Source organism: Cygnus atratus, chromosome 4 (genome assembly GCF_013377495.2).
Source record: "Cygnus atratus isolate AKBS03 ecotype Queensland, Australia chromosome 4, CAtr_DNAZoo_HiC_assembly, whole genome shotgun sequence".
Lineage (NCBI taxonomy): Eukaryota > Metazoa > Chordata > Aves > Anseriformes > Anatidae > Cygnus > Cygnus atratus.
The window spans coordinates 10,691,051-10,713,058 of NC_066365.1; the positions used below are offsets into that span (position 1 = coordinate 10,691,051).

The following is a 22,008-nucleotide window of genomic DNA, read 5'->3' on the forward strand; positions in this document are numbered from 1 at the left end:
GTCACTTGGAGAAAGAGAAGCTTTTTCCTGGGAAAGTGTCCAGGAACAGAAGAAATATTACAGTGCTCAGAAGAAGTACTAGAGGAGAGAGATTACTCTGCAGACAAAGCATAAACTAATACACACGTATACTGACAATTCATTACAGTTCCAAAAATAATTTTAGAAGTATCACTGTCATCTTTTAGATAATTCACTAATAGTAAATAGGATTACTTTGACAGGTGATTTATTCAGAATAAATGAATTACTGGGTTAACTTCTGATGGAGAGCTATCAGAGATTCAATTTCAGTACTCAAAATGGAGTTAGGTAAATAATGGACGCTTCAGTTTGAACCCTGAATGAAAAAAATTAAGATCAATCAGAAATATTTTGTTGAGCCTAAAATGAAATATTACTTTAATTCAAGAATTATTTATCACATTAACCTTATTTTTAGGTTAAAACATGCATCAATCTTAAGTAAAGTCAATCTGTTTTGCAAAACTTGAAACCAATCTCTAACTTCTTAAAAAAAAAACAAAACAAAACAAAACAAAAAAACAGACAGTAGTGGCAACTGAAGTTTCTTCAGCAGAAGATTTACTGCACATGAATTTGCAAGCACAAATTAAACTCTAAAAAAAAATACAGTTTCAGAGGACTAAGATTTTCCCTTCTTTTGGTCCCCACCATTCCACACACACCCCCCCCCCCCAATTACAGAATCAGAGAACCAGAAGCTCCTGAAGCTGGAAGGTTCCTCTGGAGGCCATCTTGATTTCATACAGAAATTATTTTAAAACACTTTGATAATAATAAATTATATTTTACAGATGTTTTGTAGAAACTTGACAGAATATCCAAAAATATACAATTACAGCTATTTGAAGTAGTTCAAATTATTTGAGGTAGTTCAAGAAGCTCAGAGAAGCACGCTTTCTTTTTAAAATTTTGTAGTACAAGTACAGCACAAGCAATTTCTTAGCTTATGGCTTCTGTACTCTACTTCCCTTGATCAAGTCCAAGAATGTAAAGCAGGAAAGGACAAACTGATTATACGTGAATTTGGTGAATCTCAACCTGATAAACTATTTATTTCACAGAATCACAGAATCATCCAGGTTGGAAGAGACCTCTAAGATTACCTAGTCCAACCTATGACCTAACACTAACAAGTCCTCCACTAAACCATATCACTAAGCTCTAAATCTAAACGTCTTTTAAAGACCTCCAGGGATGGTGACTGAACCACTTCCCTGGGCAGCCCATTCCAATGCCTAACAACCCTTTCAGTAAAGAGGTTCTTCCTAACATCCAACCTAAACCTGCCCTGGCGCAACTTTAGCCCATCCCCCACCCCCAGTACCCTTGGGTGGATCCAATCTGGCTTGCATACATCTAAGTGCTGTAGCAGGTTGCCAACCATTTCCTCGTGGATTATGAGGGCCACATTTTGCTCCCCGTCCCCTTCCACCAGCTCAGGGGGCTGCGTACCCAGAGAACAGCTAGTCTTGCTGATAAAGACTGCAGCAAAGAAGGCATTAAGCTCCTCAGCTTTTTCCTCATCTCTTGTCACTAAGGTTCCCCCCACATTCAGTAAAGGATAGAGATTCTCCTTAGTCCTCCTTTTTTTTTTTTTTTTGTTATCTCTAACAGCAAAAAAACACATTTTTTGTTATCTTTAACAGCAGTCGCCAGACTGAGCTCCAGATGAGCTTCGGCCTTTCTAATTTTGTCCCTGCACAGCCTCGCAACATCCTTATAGTCCTCGTGAGTGGCCTGCCCTCTTTTCCAAAGGTCATAAACCCTCTTTTTCTTCCTGAGCTCTAGCCACAGCTCTCTGTTCAGCCAGGCCAGTCTTCTTCCATGCTGGTTCATTTGGGCACATGGGGATGGTCTGCTTCTGAGCCTTTACGATTTCCTACTTGAAGAGTGCCCAGACTTCCTGGACTCCTCTGCCCTTCAGGACTGCCTCCCAAGGGACTCTGCCAACCAGTGTCATGAACAACTCAAAGTCTGCCCTCCGGAAGTCCAACATAGCAGTTTTACTGATACCCCTCCCGACCTGGCCAAGAATAGAGAACTCCACCATTTTGTGGTCACTCTGCCCAAGACAGCTCCCGACCACCACATCTCCCACCAGTCCTTCTCTGTTTGTGAACAGCAGGTCTAGCGGGGCACCCCCACTGGTAGCCTCACTAACCAGCTGCATCAGGAAGCTATCTTCCACACACCCCAGGAACCTCCTAGACTGCTTCCTCTGAGACATACTGTATTTCCAGCAGATATCTGGGAAGTTGAAGTCCTCCACGAGAACAAGTGCTGGCAATTGCATGACTTCTGCCAGTTGCTTGTAGAATACCTCATCCGTCTCCTCATCCTGGTTTGGCGGTCTGTAACAAACCCCCACCAGGATGCCTGCCTTGTTGGCCTTCCCGCTGATTCTAACCTGTAGGGACTCAACCTTATCATTCCCAGCCTTAAGTTCTACTACATCAAAACACTCTCTAATATAGAGAGCCACACCGCCGCCCCTTCTGTGCTGCCTGTCCCTTCTGAAGAGCCTATAGCCTTTCATTGTAGCACTCCAGTCATGCGAGTGGTCCCACCACGCTTCAGTGATGGCAACCAAGTCATAGCTTGCCTGTCACACAATGGCTTCCAGCTCCTCCTGTTTGTTGCCCATGCTGCATGCATTAGTGTAGATGCACTTCAGTTGGGCCATTGCCTTCTCCCCCGGCTCTGACATTGTTCCCCTCGGCTCATCTCTAACGAGCCTCATTTCATCCCTATCCCCCTTCTTACCTAGTTTAAAGCCCTCTCAATCAGCCCTGCCAGCTCCTGGGCTAGGATCCATTTTCCCCTTAGAGATAGGTGGGACTCGTCTGCAGCTATCAGGCTAGGGGCCAAGTAAAGTGCCCTGTGGTCAAAAAAAAAAAAAAAAAAAAAAAAAATTTCTGTGTTGGCACCAGCCTCTGAGCCGTGTATTTATCAGGTAGGCTTTCTGGGTCTTCTCTGTACCCCTCCTTACCACTGAAGGGATAGAGGAAAACACCTGTACTTCCGCTCCATCTACCAACCAACCCAGTCCCCTGAAGTCCCTTCAGGCTTCTCTCAGCAATTTCGTCGCTGCCAGTCTGGACTGTCAAAAGAGGATAGTAATCAGAGCGGCGAGCCAGGTTGGGAAGGTTTCAGGCAATGTCCCTGACCTGGGCCCCAGGGAGGCAGCAGACTTCCCTACAGGTAGGGTCAGGCTGACATATAGGGCCCTCTGTTCCCCTGAGAAGGGAGTCGCCTACAGCGATTACCCTTCTTTCTTTCTTGGTGGAGGTAGTCTTGAGGCGTGGAGTTGATTTCCTCACCCTAGGCAACCTCCTGGGGGGACTTTCAACCTCATCCTCACCCACCAGTCTTTCAAGCTCCAAGGCCTCAAAACTATTGTGTAAGGGCCCTGGGAAGGCGAGGCTGGTAGGGAGGGGGGTTTCCTGTGTTGCCGAGCAGGGACCTGTTTCCATTCCTCATCTCCTAGGTCCCCTCCCTCTGTGTGACAGGGCAGGGGGTCCACCACTATTTGGGATGTCTCACCCTGGTGCCTTTCCTTCAGACCTTGCAGAGAGTTGCTCCACCAGTCTATCTCCCGCTCACACTCCCTGGTAGCCCTTAACCTCTCCACCTCCTCCTCGAGCTTTGCCACCAGGCTGACCTGCTCACACCTCACACACACAGTGTCTCTGCCACCCTCAGGTGTCAGCAACAGGCTCAGACACTCCCTGCATTTAGAGACCTGAACTGCCGTATTTTTGAGCAGGCAGTCAGTCTGGGTCGCCACAGACTTTCTGGAAAGAGCTTTCTGCCTAGTGCAGACCATGGCTGGTTTAGCTACAGGTAGACAGCCGGTAGATGAGCTATTCCCCTGAGGGGGAAGGGACACTCAGCCCTGCCCGGGCTCACTGCCCCACCTTGCCCTGACTGAGGCACCGTGCTCTGGGTGACTCGCACTCTTTAGCGGCTGCCTTTGTACTGGAGGCAGGGAACGGACACCGCTGCTGGCTCCGGCCGTGCCCCGCTGGCCCCTTTCGCAAGGGCTGCCGGGCCCTGGCGGCCCCCTCGGCTGCCTCGAGTGGCCTTGGTGCAGGAAAAACCCCTCACACGCCGAGATCCCCCTGCTCTGCTGCAGAACACATCTGCCCCAGAGCCGATCGCTTCAGCGATTTCATATGTCCACGATGAAAGATTGTAGATCAGCAAGTTTGCAGATGATGCAAAATTGGGAGGAGTGGCTGACACCCAAAAGGGCTGTACTGCCATTCAGAGGGACCTTGACAGGCTGTAGCATTAGGTAGTGAGGAACCTCATGAAGTTCAGCAAAGGCAAATGCAGGGTCCTGCACCAAGGGTGGAATAACCCCATGCACCTATACAGGTTGTGGGCTGACCCACTGGAAAGCAGCCCTGTGAAGAAGGACCTGGGGGTCATGGTGGACAGCAGGTTAGCCACGAGTCAGCAATGTGCCCTTGTGGCCAAGAAGGCCAATGGGATCCTGGGGTACATTAGGAAGAGTGTTGCCAGCAGGTTGAGGGATCTGATCCTGCCCCTCTACTCAGCACTGGTGAGGCCTCACCTGAAGTACTGTGTCCAGTTCTGGCTCCCCAGTACAAGATGGAAATGGAGCTCCTGGAGTGAGTCAGAGGAGGGCTATAAAGATGATTAGGGGACTAGAGCATCTCTCATATGAGAGGCTGAGATAGCTGGGCCTGTTTAGTTTGGAGAATAGAAGACTGAGAGGGGATCTGATCAGTGTGTACAAATATCTGAAGAGAGGGTGTCAAGAGGATGGGGCTGGACTCTTTTCAGTGGTGCCCAGCAAAAAGACAAGAGGCAATGGGCACAAACTAAAACACGGGAAGTTCCTTCTGAATATGAGGAAACATTTCTTTACTGTAATGGTGAGAGAGCACTGGAACAGGTTGCTCAGAGAGGCTGTGGAGTCTCCTTCTCTGGAGATACTCTAAACCTGCCTGGATGTGATCCTGTGCAACATGCTCTAGATGACCCTGCTTGGCAGGGGAGCTGGACTAGACGATCTACAGAGGTTCCTTCCAACCTCAGCCATTCTGTGATTTTTTTTTTAATTTTTTTTCTGTGCTCAGGGATAAGGTAGCTAAGATAGCAGCAGCATATTTATTTCTTTTTCCACATTCAGGTACAGTATGCAAACTAAACTTCTTCAAGATGTTAAATGCATCACTATAAATACCAGTCTAATTGAAAACTCAGTTTTTCTAAATTCCTCAGTTCTCCTAGGTACAAAAACACATGCTACTGTGTAATGTCCATCTTTGGGAGTTTTGCACTAGTACAATCTAAATGCAATAAAAATTCTTTCTTTTTTTTTTTTTTTTTTTAGGATAAATCCTTCCTTCTTTTTAATCATGGAATTAAGAAACAAAGACAATTAAAAAACACATGCTGATCTATAATATAAAAACTTTTTATTTCCAAGCTCCATGTTCTTTTTTTTTTTTTTTGAGTGGGTTCCAAATTTGCCTAAATGAATTCTCCAGTCCCTAATGTTTTAAAATAATCACTTTTTAAAAACTTGCACTGTGCTAATGTTTGTTTCCATGGAAACAGAACTGAAAGCAGAAGCTGCCATTAAAAGAACTAGAATTCTCTCCCACAAATGAAAGACTTAAAAATAATAATATATTAATAAAACTATTGTCAGAATATATATTTTCTCATTTTTGAAAAATGGAGTGTGATCTTACATCCAGTAAAGTTAACAGGAGTATAATTTCTGATTACAATAGAATAGGCCTAAATACCTAAGAATGTATTACTGAGTTAAAAAATCTGATCAAAAGCCTAGTCTGTTAAATGGATAACTTTCTAATGAATTTTTAAATTAAATTTACCAGGTGACTGCCAGGAGAAACCATTTTTAGAAATATTGCAATGATGAATTATGATCTAAAAATATAAAACAACAGAAGCTAAGGAATATTCCTATTTACATAATTGATTTTTATTACTCTTGATTAATTTTTAGAGAATGGGTTGAATGATTGAAAATCTTTTACAGTTATTCAGATAACTCCGGATATACAGTAAGTGAAACTGTGGACATCACCCTGGCATAAACCTAAACTTTGATAGGATTAAGAACCTACATATTTTATAGCAATTAAAGATTTTTGCATTTTTCCTAACAAAATTTGTTTTAAGTGCATGTTTCTGCATACCCTGTAAACATTTAGACATATCTTGTAATAAAACAAACATGTTAGAAAATCAGAAATTCTCTTTTTTAGGCATTACTTTGACCTATTACTTACACCTCTCGAATCCACATACTTTGATGCACTGTACAAGAACTGACTGCCAGTACTTTTTCTAAGAGAATCTATTTTCACTAGTAGATTAACTTGCTCATTTCTAAGCTCCGTTAAGTTTCTGCAAGAAGATGTTTTAAATCTTTTAATCTGAAACTTCTACATTTATCATTACCAACTTAGGTTGTTCTCTGTATTAGAAAACCACTCCCGCGAAAAAGGTTTCTTCCTCCACAATGCACTATGATACAAGAAAACAGTTAACTTCTCAGCGTCATATCTATCTTCCTCATTTTCTCCATCTGGCTGACCAAAGAAATCATCAATGTCTTTGAAACATCTTGGCAGTAGGCATGTATATCACTGAGATTGTTTTACAACTTGGATGATCTGTTCTAAGAATTTAACTCTTGTATTTTCTATTCTACATATTTTCTGCCGTAATTTATGCTTTAAAAATGCACCACAGGTGAATTTAAAACACTGAAGTATTTATGTTTGCTCCAAGTAACTCAACTTTAGTTGTGAGATTAGAACATTAAAATGCTATTTATAAAGTAGCAAAGTATTCTTCTTCCTTTAGTTTTTATGTTAGTGCTTTCTAACAGGATACTCTGCTTTGTATGAAATCCCCTGCCTAAAGGTTAGTTTAACTGTGTTACGTTTTGGCACTTTTTTATCATTAGATGGTATGAAATTCTTTGGATGCAATATGGCTATTTCAAGTGTCTGATCCAATTTGTTCTGTCTGTAAAGTTGATTGTCAGGTACCACATAACAGTATTGATTTTTGTTGAGATCTACTGTCTTTCAGCAACATCTATTACAGCAAGGCTGTCTCTATGACTGGATATTCCTTCTCACTGATTTCTTCTTCAAAGTAGTGCTAATCAAATGCTGGCAAACATTTGTCATTCCCCAAATTACATGTAAATTATAATACATTTTCTTAAAATGTGCTGCCATTGTTGCCTCTGTGACAGCACATTGAAGAAAGGAAAAAGCTTCTGTGCACTGGGAGAATGAAGTGAGGAACTGAGAGTGAAAGAGCCTATTAGACACCAAGGTCAGCGCAGAAGGAGGGCAGGAGGTGCTCCAGGTACTGGAGCAGAAGTTCCCCTGTGGCCTGTGGAGAGGCCCATGGTGGAGCAGGCTGTGCCCCTGCAGCCCATGGTATACTACATCAGAGCAGATCTCTTTGCTGCAGCCCGTGGAAGACCCCATGGTGGAGCAGGTGGATGTGGCCTGGAGGAGGCCGCAGCCCATGTAAAGCCCTCATGGCAGCAGACTCCAGGCCAGAGCTGCAGCATGTGGAGAGGAACCCACTCAGGAGCAGTAGGCCTAATGGAGCTGCCACCCATGGAGGACCCATACCGGAGCAGTCCATTCCTGAGGGATGGATCCCATGGTATGGAACCATATTGGAACAATTCTTGAAGAGCTGCTGCCTGTAAGAAGCAGCTTGGGAAGGACAGCATCCTGTTGGAGCGACCTAAAACTGGAGCAGTGTAAGAGAATGAAGATGAAGAAGCAGCAGATGATGAACGTTATGGACTGATCTCAACCCCCATTCCCCATTCCCTGTTCCACACCGGGGAAGGAAGTGCATTTTTTTAGTTTGCTTTTAGTTTCTCTCAGCACTAGTCTGCTGTTTGTAATAGGCAATAAATTATATTAATCTCCCTACACTGAGTCTGTTTTGCCTGTGCATGATCTCCTGTCCTTATGCCAAACTTATCTAAACCTTTTGTCTCTTTATCTCAACCCTTGAGCTATTTTTCTTTTTAATATATGTTCTCCCCCCTGTTCCTTTGAGGAGGGTGATTGAGAGAGCAGTGTGGTGGAGGTTAGTTAGCCATCAATTTCAAACCACCACAGCCATGTAGTGACAGGACACAATATGAAACCTCTTCTCTTGTCGAGCAATTATATCAGTCTTTTGCCCCAAAATATGGAACTTCATTTTGTTTTGATACAGCATTTTATTTAGTTGTAATTGTATTTTGTAAATCTGTATTTTGCTTTTATGTCAGTGGTTCTCAAATGAACAATAGTGAGTCGTATAGTTATCATTAGGGTCTTCTGATGACATCTATATTCATTTTGGACTCCCCATTCACTTTATCCTCTGTCTTTCCATCTTATTTTGTTACTACATACAGACCTTCTGAGACAGTTTAGATTGTATTTATTCCTTATTATACCTTTATTCCAACTTATGTTGGTGTCTCACAATCCATAGTATTTGAAATGGTAAGGTTTTATCTTTTGTAAGGAGTCTTAACTCCCACATTGGATTTTTTTTAGTTATCTTTTTACTCTCTGAGTGCCAGAATGTTGAAATATCCCATCAGAAAAAGCATGTTTTTTGAAAATACTATTTAAACAGCATCTTATTTTCGACCACTCATTACTTTGCCACATTCCGCCAGCAGCTTCTTTGGATTGCAGGCTACAAGAGGCAATGTCATAACACAGCATGACTGCAAATGATACTCGATGTCTTCGACATCTTCTGATACCCAGAAGTGCATGACTTCCCAGTGACTTGCAACATCACCACTGAGTGGTGTGTCATCTACATGAGAGATGATGCAGTTACAAGTCTCTGGCAGTCTAAAACATCTTGTATCATATTAATCTTGCCTATTCTATTGCAGAGGAATAATTGAAAGATCATTCATAACATCAATTGAAATAAACAAAACAACAAGAACAACAAAACATAGCCTACTTTTAAATTTCTGCATGATAACACACTATTTTTTCAGTAGCATTTCTGCTCTGTATTCTCAGACATTCTCATTTCCCATTTTTCTAAGTAGAAAGGAGCAAAGTTCAATGCTTTGCAAAGACCAGAAAAAAACTGCCACCAATGGCTTGACGATAAGTTTCGCCACAATATATTCAAAGTTCTGCATCATTATTGCCTTCTATTAAACATAAAAGCAGAAAATAGCTATCTGAAATAACATTTATTCTTCTCTGATGTTATGGGTTCTCTCACTTATGTGCTTCTTTTGCTTCTAATTGCTTCCCAGTCAAGTTACTATCACATTCTATATAAGCAGTTCTAAATCTGCATCTTTCATCTCACCATTTTGGCGGTTAGTTTTACCCTTATTTCATATATTGATCTTATTTCATAAGACTTTAATCACTCTTTCCTACCTATCTAACCATATATTTAACCCAAAGATTATCCATTACTCTTCATTTACTTTGTAGTTCTACATCTTTATTCCTATGCAAACCTTTACCCTGACTTTGCAAGATAAAATACTTTCTGCCCTTCCCACATCTTCCCTTATGTTCAAGTCTCAGATACTTCATTATGACATTCCATCATTCAAGCTCTAACAGGGACAACATGCAAGGAAGTAAGCTGTCAACTGTGATACAACGCACACATTAGCATTTATAGCTAAGCATGTTGAAGCATGCTACCATGTAGGTGTGTTTCCAAAGTCTTCACCAATTTTGTTAATCATGAAAAGCAATAGTGAATTAGCCTAAATGAAAGTAAGCCAGACAGCAGTTCAAATTTTCTTTTTGTCAGACACGTAAGTGTCGTAAATGTTGGATACAAACAATAACTACAGCACTGCTTTTCTGAAGGATAAAAATTTACATTCAATGAGAATATTTATTTTTTCCACCATAAGTGGAAAGTAACCATAAGTAACCATAATAGGAGCACAATTATATTTAATGAACAGTATTTCAACTTGATATTTATTTTTTTCTCCCCTTATATACATCCTGTAGAATAGGAACATCTTAGATATTTGCACAAAAGAATGGACAGTGATACACAGATCATATTTTCCATTACCTTTGCAAGACCCACATTTATAGACAAATATTGTATGTTTTTCTATGAATACACAAGAGCAGCATTGGTGAATTTATGCAAGCAACACATTTCAAGACTGCCAACAATGAAGCATCATTCAAACTGCACTGTATTTTATGAATAAGCCTGTAATGTTATATTATGATGAATCTATTTGACATTCAGTGGTGTGATACAGTGCATAATAATTATAATAATGCAGTGCATGGCTGTAGCTTATTATATGCACATGGAAGACATCAATGTCTTTAGGATGGACATTTAACTCAAGCTAGGAGGAGAGAGACAGAAATAGACTCAAGGAATTCAAGGAAAGTCCTCATCTCAAAGTGAGCATCTACATGTTCAACATACACAGACACTATTAAACCAGCAGAGAGATCATCTTGAGTTAGAATGTAAATTTTCCTTTTAAGAAAAATGATACAGACATTACATCTGTGATTTCTTGTGTTGCTTTTTTGGGGGGAACTAGGGGATTTTTTATTTTTATTTTTTTCAAATAACTATTATCTATTGTCAATACTTTCAATGGATTTAAGGAAATATTGAAGGAAATCCCTCTAAAAAAGTCCCCAGCTTTGGGGACTGACTTGTTCTTCATACTAATTAGAAGAAAAGTCTTATAAGAAACAAAGTTGGTCTTACTAACACCTGACTTACACCATGTTGCTTGATTTTCCATTTCTTATTTTTTTGAGATCCAGATTTCTTTTGTATTTGTTTACACAGTTGAGAGATCAATCTGAAGAATGAAAAGAGATATCCTTTGGTTTTAACAATGCTACTCTACAAAGACATAATCTGGGGATATTATTGATATTCCCCTCCAGACTTTGAGCCATTATGCTATTTTCTTCCTTTCTTGCAACTCTATAGTGCACTTCACAGTCACAATTAATGACGTGTTGGACAAAACAAAGAGAAAAAAATTAAAAGGGGGTGGTCAGTATAAGCTGTTAGCTACAAACACATTACAGGCAATATACAACACCAGTGGTTGAATATTGACCTTAGGGCATTAACTCTATATCAGCATGCCATGCTACAGCACATGAACACAGTCATCTTTACAACACAGAGCAGAATTGCAGAATTTAAGAGACTCACATAATTGCCTGCGAGAAGGTACAGGAGCACTTCCAAATGCTGTGCCCTGTAAATAAAACACATTTTTTGGCTTTTTCTTTCTTTCCTTTTTTTTTTTTTTTTCAGTCAGTTTAACAGCGAAAAATCATGACATACAAAGAAAATGAAGGCACCGAAACAAAATAGAGATTGTTTCGATAGAGGAGCTTGTTATTACTAAAGAACTGCAGTTCCTATTTTCAGATAAACATACATTATAGTGGAGAACGCTCTTTAGTAATCCACCCATCAGTGGACACAGTGTGCCAATAAGAGAGAAAAAGAGAAAAAAGAGAGAGGGAGAAAGAGAGAGAAGATAAGAAAAAAGTATCAGCATAAGACAGGCATGCTCACACTTGTCAGTAATTAATTTTGATGGAGAGGACAATATATGGAGTATATATTAAAATGGATTATTTTACAAAAATAAGAAGACTCTATTACACCTATGTCTTAGCTGATACTGTCACTGTTTGAATGTAAAATATGTTTCAAACAGGTAGGAGAGAGAGTGCAGAGCAGTTTGGTTCCTGTCACTTCCTCCTCATATTCTCTCCATAATTATGTAACAAGAACTCACTAGGCACATTTGATGACAGTTGATAGGAAGCAGGTTTATTAAATCCCTGATCAATATTTGCAGTGTGCTCTTTCAGTACAGAGATTTATCTTTTCTGTATCATGCCAGTAATTGCCACATAGCTCTGAAATACCAACTGTGCACATAAAGAAAATACAAATTGAAGGCCAAGCAAGTCATACTGGTTGAGATGTGTAGGTAAGCCTCTATCCCCTGTGATCCCCTACCCACCAAAACCCCATAAAACAAGCCCAGAAAAAAAAATGTAGAGAAAGAGACTGTAAAAAGGACTAGGGAAAAAGAAGCTAGTGTATAACAACTGTAGAGCAGCATTAAGATAAACAATGTTGTCTCATTCTGAATCTAGATCATGAGTCAAGGCTTTGCTTTGAGTTTGTGTCAAAGGCTATGCTCGTCTCCCAGTGTAAATGGACACTGATTTGGACTGAGTAGTTGAGGGTGAATAGTAACAGTAATATTTAGGTTGCACTTATTGCCTAAGAAATTAAAATTAAAAATAAATCAAACGCATACACCTTATGAAACTGGAGTGGAGCGTGACTTCCTTTGAAATAATTTCACTTCCACCATCCTTCTGAATTCCAGGCTGAGAAGTGATTTACCAGGCATTTGGATAGTGCTAGGCATTTGTTTCTTAAGGTCACTTTATTTTTTAGGTCTTGTAAAATTGTGTTTTCCTTTACCTGAGAAGAGTGAAGCATACATATGTGTATCTAGCAAGCCCCACAAAGAAACCATCTGTTTCTGGGTTCCTCATACCATGTCATTTAATGAAAACCAGAATCACAAGAATTATTCATTATTTAAGCTGCTGTGGCTGTGCTACTGAGACAACTGCTTAGGGCCATATGCAATGCTGTGTAGCTGTGCAGAAGCCATTTATCTCACTACAACCTGAATATGTCAGTCCGTGACTAAATCCTTACTGCAACTTTAGGAAGAGGTAAGTCATCAAAACAAGGGGACAAGCTGGGGTCAACTCGTGATAGTGAGGCAAAAGCACTCTAGCTTCCTTGTTTTCAGTGCTCGCCATAGTCTTTATGAAACAAAATACATGCTAAGAAAACAGATTCATCTAAGGCAAAGCAGAACCTTTGAAGAATAGACAGTAATATATTTCTAATGACATAATACTCCTGAAAAGCAAAATGCCAATGATTTTGAGTGCATTACATTTGCATATTTCTGATTTCCAGAGTAAATGGCTCTCCAGGGGGAAAGACCAGGAGGAAAATGCCCAGACCAGAGCTTATCTTTTTCCCATTTCCTCCTTCAGAAATAAATGTTGTCCTTCAGTACAATCCAGCACAATAAGGTGCATTTTTGAAACCAAGACAAGTTAAAGACATTCTGCATGGAAAATCCAAACTCTGCTGGCACTCTTACTAGTTCAACAGTTTTAAACAGGTATAGTTTCTTTTTCCATCCTCTCTGTGCATTAATGCTTTTTTTTCAGTCCAAAGGTGTCTAGGCTTCTATGATAACTTTAGGGGTAAATACCATATGAAGTTTTCCAAGTCCCCTGTGATTCCTAGAAATGCAGAACCTTAAGTAGTGACAAGATAAGGTTATTAATAGTGTAGAGGCACTGCAGATGAGTTACCTTGTTACTAATTTAACGATCAATAAAAATTGGTACACTCATTTAATGTTTCTAAGTAGCTGAACTTTCCCTACCTTTTTGTTGCCTAATTTTAATTAAGAGATCACTTACAGAATAAACTTCTCAAAGTACAGTTCTTAGTTTACTGCAAAATTTGAATTTGGATTCTGATTGGAATCATCTTTTAATACTGTTGCACACTTGAATAGGAGGACAGTGATGAGTGTTAAGCTTTTCCATACATTCTAAATATATATACCTCATTTACATTTAAAATCCTTTAAAGTTAAAGTGTACATGAAACATGAATGGCATTTTCTAATAATCTTTATTATGGAAATGCACAGAACAGAGGTGTAGGTTCAAAGAGGTGTAGTTTCACAGGATTTCTGTGCAAACATTTTATTTGTTTTGGTTGAAAACTGCCTATAAAACAGCTCAAGGCCATTTAATTTTTAAATGTTAAAACCCCAGCCATTCTATATTGTCACTAATGAGAAGAAGGGAAATAATTTTCACTGTATCATTTTTATTGTATTTTCTACTGTTTCTAACCAATTAGTTCTGAAGACCTTTTTCACTTAACAAATATAAAATAAATCTGTCTCTGCTGATTCACTTCACAGAATCACAGAATAATTGAGGTTGGAAGGGACCTCTGGAGGTCATCTACCCCATCCAACCCCGCTACTCAAGCAGGTTGTCCAGGACCATGTCCAGGTGGCTTTTGAAGATCTCCAAGGAGGAAGACTCCACCACCCCTCTGGGCAACCTGTGCCAGTGCTTCAGCACCCACACATTTAATTTTTTCCTGATGTTCAGATGGAACCCACTGTGTTCCAGTTTGTGCCCATTGCCTCCTGTCCTGTTTTGTTTTTTTTTTTTTTAACATGGAATTAGTTTTAAAAACGTGTTCTTGATATTGCTAAGTACATTATGCTTTCAACAATACTGAAATAGTTTAATGAGTACAGTAAGCTACAGTTCCTCATCAGCCATTTAATGTGCCAGTGTAGTGAAGTGAAAATTAAGCTTGTGATCAAAGAGTTCCTGGAGGGAGGGTTTAAATATAAACACCCTTTACATTTCACCTTTGAAAATGCAGGTGAGGAGAATACAGTTATCAATATCTGAAAAGTTAGAGCTCTGCAGCCAAGAAAGAATTAGTCAAGATCCAGAAGCCACTAAAAGTGAATCTCTCAGGGTGCCTCATTTACAACACCTGGTCTATTCAGCGGAGCAATGAGGGAAATACACTTTTAAGGACTGCTTTGCACGTCAACACAGAAGGATGAGAAAATACACCTGCTCAGGACTTGGTTCCTGCCAACTTCTTACACCTTATGCCTTATGGCAAAAGAAAAGACAAGGAAAGGTGGGGAAAGGAAATTGTGAGGAAAGGAAATGTGAGAAACGGTGAGGAAAAAAGGAGAGGAGGGGAAAGGAGGGGAGAGGGAAGGGAAGGGAACGGGAAACAGAAAGGGAAACAAAAAGGGAAACAGAAAGGGAAGGGAAGGCAGTTTCTCACTGCTCTAGCCTGTTAGTAATAAATAATAAATTATATTAATCTCCCTATGCTGAACCTGTTTTGCTCATGATTGTAATTGTTCAGTAATCCCCCTGTCCTTATTTCAACCCCTGAAGCTTTCCATCCTATTTTCTCCCCCTTTTCCTTTGAGGAGGGGAGTGAGTGAGCAGTTGTGGTGGAGTTCAGCTTCCCAGCTGTGTAAAACCAACACACAGGACAAGGTAATTCAGCAATTTTGCCTTTCAGATTTTTACATTTTTGATGGAAAAACTTTCTCTTTGTCAGGTGTCCTATTTTTGTGTAAGCTGATTCAGTGCAACTACATTTGTTAGGATTGCTCTGCCCAGTTTTCTACCTGATTTTCCATAATTAATATACTGCCTTTTAGCTTTCAGTCTGTCTCTCATTTAAACAAATTCTAAAATAAAATTTTAAGTGCTGACACCACTTCTACTTAGAGCTCATCCCCACTGTATAGACAAAATAAGACTTCAGGCTCATTTTGACAAGTCAAAGAAATGAACAGTTGAATACACAGAGGTCTGGAGTCTGATACTTTTGGTAGAATAATCAACTGCATAAAAGTACATGAAAAATGGTACTCAAGGCAGTCATATTAAAGAGGAAGGCTGAGGTGTTAAAGCAAAACACAAGAAGAATTCTTATTCTTTTTAGAAAGAGATTAGAAAATGCTAAATAAATACTTTTCACATGCAATTGTTCACATCTCAATGTCTTTTATAGCATTATCCAACTTCAATAACAGCCAACATTCAGTCTTTTTCAATCCTTCTGATGAAAATCTGCTTATCACTTGTGTCTTTTCCATTTATTAGATTTCAGATTGTAATGTGTGTTGACTTAAACAAACTATAAAAATATTTTGGTTCTACAGTGGGCTGAAATACAACATGGCCTTCACACAACTCCAAAATATTTACAGCTATGTGTAATTAAAGGTGATAGCATATAATAATAATAAAATAAATTATTTCTTATTTTTTATTTAGTGAAAGCTATGCCAGGCATGAACAAAATTACTAAAAGAAACAGCCTCAAGAGCAAATGCTGCTCCATAGTCTATAGATATAGTAATATAAATATGTTTCTCCTCCAAACATTTTTCAAACTTAAATTATAGCTCAATAAGGAAGACATATTTCCATCTTAAAGTTATCAGTAAATATTTTACTAGCAGTCTCTTGGCACATTTTCAACTCTGAATCAACATGTACATGCACTTGTCAGCAATCTGCTTCCACATGTAAGTGAAAGATCCTAAAATATACTCTATCACCACAATTTGGATTGCAATCTCATAAGGCCAAACTAATGCTATATTAGATCTAGATACAACGCTCAGACTAGGTAGTAACAGTCTTTCTGTGTACCTACAGTCCCTTATGTGATAGCAATACATTAATTGTTTCAAATAAATAATCCAACTAATGCTACAGGACAGTTAGCTATATTTGGATGCTTTACTGCAACTACCTCACTAGCAACAACAACAATCTGCTCTAATTGCTTAGGCAGAAATTTCCTATGGATAATTTGTGAATTCCTGCATGCTTCAACATCTGCTGAAATACTGTTCTTCTGATTTAAAAAAACACTTTTGTAAACGTAATAAAAAAAGAAATTAAATAGAAAAATAGTAATTCATTTGCCGACATCTCATTCACACCAGTGATATTATGTTACATTATTTTTTTTTATTCACAGCATGACCTGATGTGTCTGATTCTTTATCCTCTCAGGGGCTTGAGAAAACTTGAATTTAGCTATCCCTGCCTCCACACTTGCACAAGTTGTTTTAAAGCCTTCCTGCTTTGCACATTTAAGGCTTTCATGAACTTGATCTTAGAGGCCTCTTAGGCATTATTGCCTACAATATCTTTTATTTATAGCAAATTAACTGTACTAACTGCAATAAAAGTGTTTCTATTTGGGGGTTGTGTGCTAGAAATTCAGACTGAAACTGTTGGACAGTCTCAGTACTTAGACAACTTCCACTACTTCTTTTGTTCTCATCAACCTCCTGTTTTTGCCGAAAGTCACCCTTTGGCTGACAGTCTTATCTGAGCTGATACAAGGTATATAGGTCCTCTTACCTGCAGTGATTTTTCTATGAATGGTCACTCTTTGTCTACTTGTACGTGTTTTTTAAGTATGTTATCCAGTTCTGAATAGCAATGTTCAGCCACTGTTTGCACACGATAGATCCCATTAAAAAACAAAGAAAAGAATCCATTGCATTATAAAGCAAGTCAGTTTGGCATATAGTTTAAGGACAGTTAGAAACCTACTATGTAGCAAATTGTCACGTACGTAAAATAAAATAAAATAAAAATGTCACAGATAAACAAACAAACAAAAAGAACCATAGAAGTTTATTTAAGGTCTGAAAAATACTTTCTGTTATTACATTTAATTAAGTACTGAAGGTGGCTTAAAGAGTAATGGGTACCTCACCACCTCTCAGAGTGTGTTAACTTTGCAAGTTGGGTGGGTATCATTTCTGATCTGAACCATTTGGCTCAACCCCTTTGGGTGAAGCCAATAAGGTTCAACCATACACATAATGATTCTGAGTTATGGCTATACAGTGTTTTTTACCCCTAAGTCTACTTCCTGCTTCAATGATAGGAAAACTTCTTCATTTGACTCAAAGGGACATACAAAGGCAAATGATTCTGTTTGTGTAGTTCTTTTTGCTTTCCATTTTTAGCTGCTGTTTTTTCTGTCTACACAACTCTGTCTTCATATGTACGATATGCATGCATATGCTAATTGTGTTCAGAATATACACATAACACTTCAAAAGATGCATATGTAGTTGTACGCACATCCTATCAATTGAATATCACAGAATCAGTATTCATTGCATTTGAAAGAGACCTAAGCTGATCACCTAGTTCCCCCTCCTGCTCAAAGCCAGGTCAGCAACAAATTCTAACTTAATCCACCCTTAAATTAAAAATTCAATATTGAGAAAGAGACCATTGGATGATTATATCTAGATCAGAATATAATGCTGCACTAAATATTTGTACAAAATGAAACTGAATCACCAGAGAATCACATTCCAATTTTAATTTAGAGTCGGAACATAAAGCCAGAACATGCATTTATGGCCACCTTTCCACTAGAGCTCATTTATCTCAAAACAAAAACAAAACCAAAAACAAACAAAAAAACCCCACTCCAGTCCTTTCTTAAAAAATATTAATGGTAAAAAGAAATATATGTCAATGAACAATGAAAGTGTGAAAATCATACTTTTCTCCCTATTGCAAACTGCAAATTTATTCACATAGATAGAAAGTGCAGACCGGTAACATTTGCTTTGCCATATTAAATAAATACTTCTACAATTCTGTAAAGCATTTTCTGTAGTAGTGCCCGTCTGAAATATCCCAGCAAGACAAAGTCCTTTTCTTATTTTTAAGGGATGAATATGAAGTTGTAATATTTTTGTACAAATCACCGTAAAGGTAATTACCACTGCATGTTTTGATGTGATTACATTATAGTTCTGACCAAAAGCCACGGGAAATCTTTCACATCCCAAAGTTCTTTCTCTTTGGGAAACTCAAATACATTATGGAGTCTCACTATATTACTTGCCCCCACGAAGTCAGCCACAAGGAAACTTGTTTGAGAAAGATTTCAGTGCTGAGGTCTATTTTAATTTGTACCACTTTCAGACAGAGGACTTCTTTTCATCCTGTTGATTCAACTTTGCTTCAAAAACAAATTAAAATACACATAAAACACACACCACACAAGAAAACGATGTGATTCTGCATAAACCTAATTTATTTTTATTTTTATTTTACAGTCAGTGTGACTAGCTCTCAGAATTTAACTTGAAATGATCTGGCTGTAAATCTCTTACTTTCTCTGCTCCTGAAGACAGCTATCTTTGCTGTCTATTCTTTTTCCTTCAAAAGAAAATATTTTTTATTTTTAGAATAGTTAGATAAGTGTCATGACAGTTGAACCTTACAAATTGGAGAGAAAAGAAAACAAAACATATGTCACAAAATTTTCATTTTAGAGATTCCCATCTCTAAACCATTATCTGGTTGATGTGTTCGTGGTTTGATCCACTTCTTTCAGAATTTAAGTTTGGAATTATGCAATAAAATACGATACTTTGTTGAACAGATGGTTTATCATGGAAGCTTGTTATTAGATTTGCTGACTTTTTCTTTTGTTTTGTATTAATTTGACTTATGCTCACCAGAGTGAAATAGCATTTGAGGTCTTTTGGCATGTAATACATCATCTTTTTACAGTAGCCCTTCAGCATAGTGTTTAAATAGCATCTTAACTGTTGAAGGAATTTACTACAAGAACAACATAACCTTACATATAGCTGTAGGGAATCACTCTGTTAGTAACCTGAATGGTGTTACTAACTGAGTATTTCTGTTTGTACTTGATTTTATATTTTCTTCAGTCATGAGTGCTGGCACACCTTCCAGAAATAGTCTCTCTATTCCATTTAGTTCCGTCCCTTCCTCAAAATTCACCTACAAATAATCTGTTGAACTGTAGTGGGTTTAAATGGCAAGGTTTTGGTAGCAGGGGGCCAAGGAGTGGCTTCTGCAAGAAGAATCCAGAGGCTGCCCCATGTTAGATAGCAGCCCCGCTGCTGGCTACAGCTGAGCCAATAAGCAATGTTGTTTGCACCTCTGTGAGAGCAGATTTTAAGAAGTGACAAACAAACAACAAAAAAACACTGCTGTAGAACAGCAGCTTGGAGAGAGAGGAGTGAGAAACAGACTTGCAGATACCAAGGTCAGTGAAAAAGGAGGGGGGAAGAGGTGCTCCAGGCACCAGAGCAGAAGTTCCCCTGCAGCCTGTGGTGAGGCCCATGGGGAAGCAGGCTGTCCCCCTGCAGCCCATGGAGTACCATGGTGGAACAGGGTTCCATGCTGCAGCCCGTGGAGAGGAGCCCACGCAGGAGCAGGTGACCTGGCAGGAGCTCCTGCTCGTGGGGGACCCATGTTGGAGCAGTTTGCTCCTGACGGATGGACACCGTGGTATGGACCCATATCTGGAGCAGTTCTTGAAGAGCTGCTGCCTGTGGGAAGCCCCCACAGGATCAGTTCAGGAAGGACAGCATCCCGTGGGAGGGATCCCATGTTGGAACACGGAAAGAGTGACTGAGAAAGAGCAGTGAAGACGAAGTGCCACAGACTGACCGCAAACCCCATTTCCCCTGTTCCCCTGTGCCGCCTGGGGCAAGGGGGTGGAGGAGGGTGGATGGGGGAAGGTGTTTTTGGTTTCTTTCATTTGTTTCTCACTTCTCTAGCTTGTTAGTAATAGGCAATAAATCTTACTGTCTCCCTACTCTGAGTCTGTTTTGCCCATCATGATAACTGTTGAGTGATCTCCCCATCCATACCTCAAACCTTGAGCCCTTTGCTTCGTATTTTCTCCCCCTCTCCCTTTGAGGAGGGGGAGTGAAAGAGAGGTTGTGGTGGAGCTCAGCTGCCCACCTGAGTAAAATCATCACATGAACAAAAGTGAATGCCTTGTAACTACATTAACATTCTGAATGCAGCTCAGTTCCTTACCTTTGTTCTTTGCAGATGCCATGACACCTTGTTAATGGATATTTCCCTAAGAACGCAATGTTGCATGCCTCACAGAAAGGGTGTGTGGCATAGCAAAACCTAAATTGTTTCCAAACACTTCTTTCTTCCCATACTCTGCAATAGAACTAATATTTTTATAAAGACCCAATATAAAGAAGAAGCCTTTTAACCAGTTGGTGCATTAAAATTTATTACTATAATTAGATTTGCCAGTAGTGTATATGCCATAATAAATTCCAACTTTATACTGAGTGGCTATGAGGAAGAAAAAAAAAAAAGTGTTTTACTAAGTAGCTTCATCAATGAGGCATAAAACAAGAAAAAATAGGGGCAAGGGAAACTAAAATGAAACAAAACCAAACTTGGGTAAAAGTTCATGGGCTAAATGTCTGCTTCTCTTGTTAGAATCATCAACAATGCCAAGATCAAGAAAATCTCAGCTGCACCATATGTACCAGTTTAGTAGGTGTGTGGAAATGACTTCTTATACACAGCTCCAAATTAGATTAAAAATAAGTCAGGTGACTTTTCTACTTTGAACTCTAAGCCTCTGAATAAATTTTGGTTTTAGGCTTTGGGATCTTTGAAATTCTCATCTGATTAGAACTGATTTACAGCAATATCTAACACAGCTTTGTTCATCTGGAGAAACATTCAAGCTGTGTCTAAGTCTTCTAACTGAAACTTCATAACCTCTCAAATCACAGATATAAATCTACTGTAAAACAGTATGTATGCCAAGGCAAGTTATTGCAATGGGTCTTTTACTGAGGGGAGTATTAGTTACACACAAGCTTACGCAAAGGATTTGAAACCATACCAAAGTTTTGTGAAGTATGACAAAAATGACAGTAAAATCTGCTTATTTACTGTATCATTGATGGTAATCACCATGATTTTTTTTTTATTATTCAGTTTTGTGATTTTTTCTTTTTACATAGTCTGGAGGCTAACACACTTAGTTACTGTCAAAAACCAGGAAAACAGCTATTAAGAACTCTTGATGGCAATCAAAACTGACCTAGAGTGATAGTTGTTGTAATAATGACAAACACAGTTTTTTGAAAATATTTCTCCTTTCCCCTTAGAGGACATTTACTACAGTAAGGAAGTATTACCAAGAGCATAAAGTTTATATACAGCAACTTGTCTACGGATTGAGGGCACTTCTGTCTCATTTCAACAAACATTTAAACTGACATTTAAACACCTTTACTTTTGAAAATGCTCTATGAATTACAACTCAAAAGTTCTTGTACGAGCACCAAGAGGGTATTTCTGTTCCTGCCAAAAAACTCATATGTCTGAGTATTTGTTGTCAGAGTACTCATCTCATTAAAAACAGGAGTTAAACTGTTAT

General features: G+C 39.1%; 1 protein-coding gene across 3 annotated transcripts in view; it reads right to left on the minus strand.

The window, feature by feature from the left end:
* CCSER1 (coiled-coil serine rich protein 1) overlaps positions 1 to 22,008 on the minus strand; it is a 675,103-nt gene that overhangs the window by 118,559 nt on the left and 534,536 nt on the right. The window contains exon 10 of one of the 3 annotated variants that reach the window (XM_035541356.2): positions 11,287 to 11,332. The exons of the other annotated variants lie outside the window; for them this stretch is intronic. Coding sequence (XP_035397249.1) covers positions 11,287 to 11,332 — 46 coding nt within the window. The remainder of the gene's footprint in view (positions 1 to 11,286; positions 11,333 to 22,008) is intronic. 3 annotated transcript variants of the gene reach the window in all.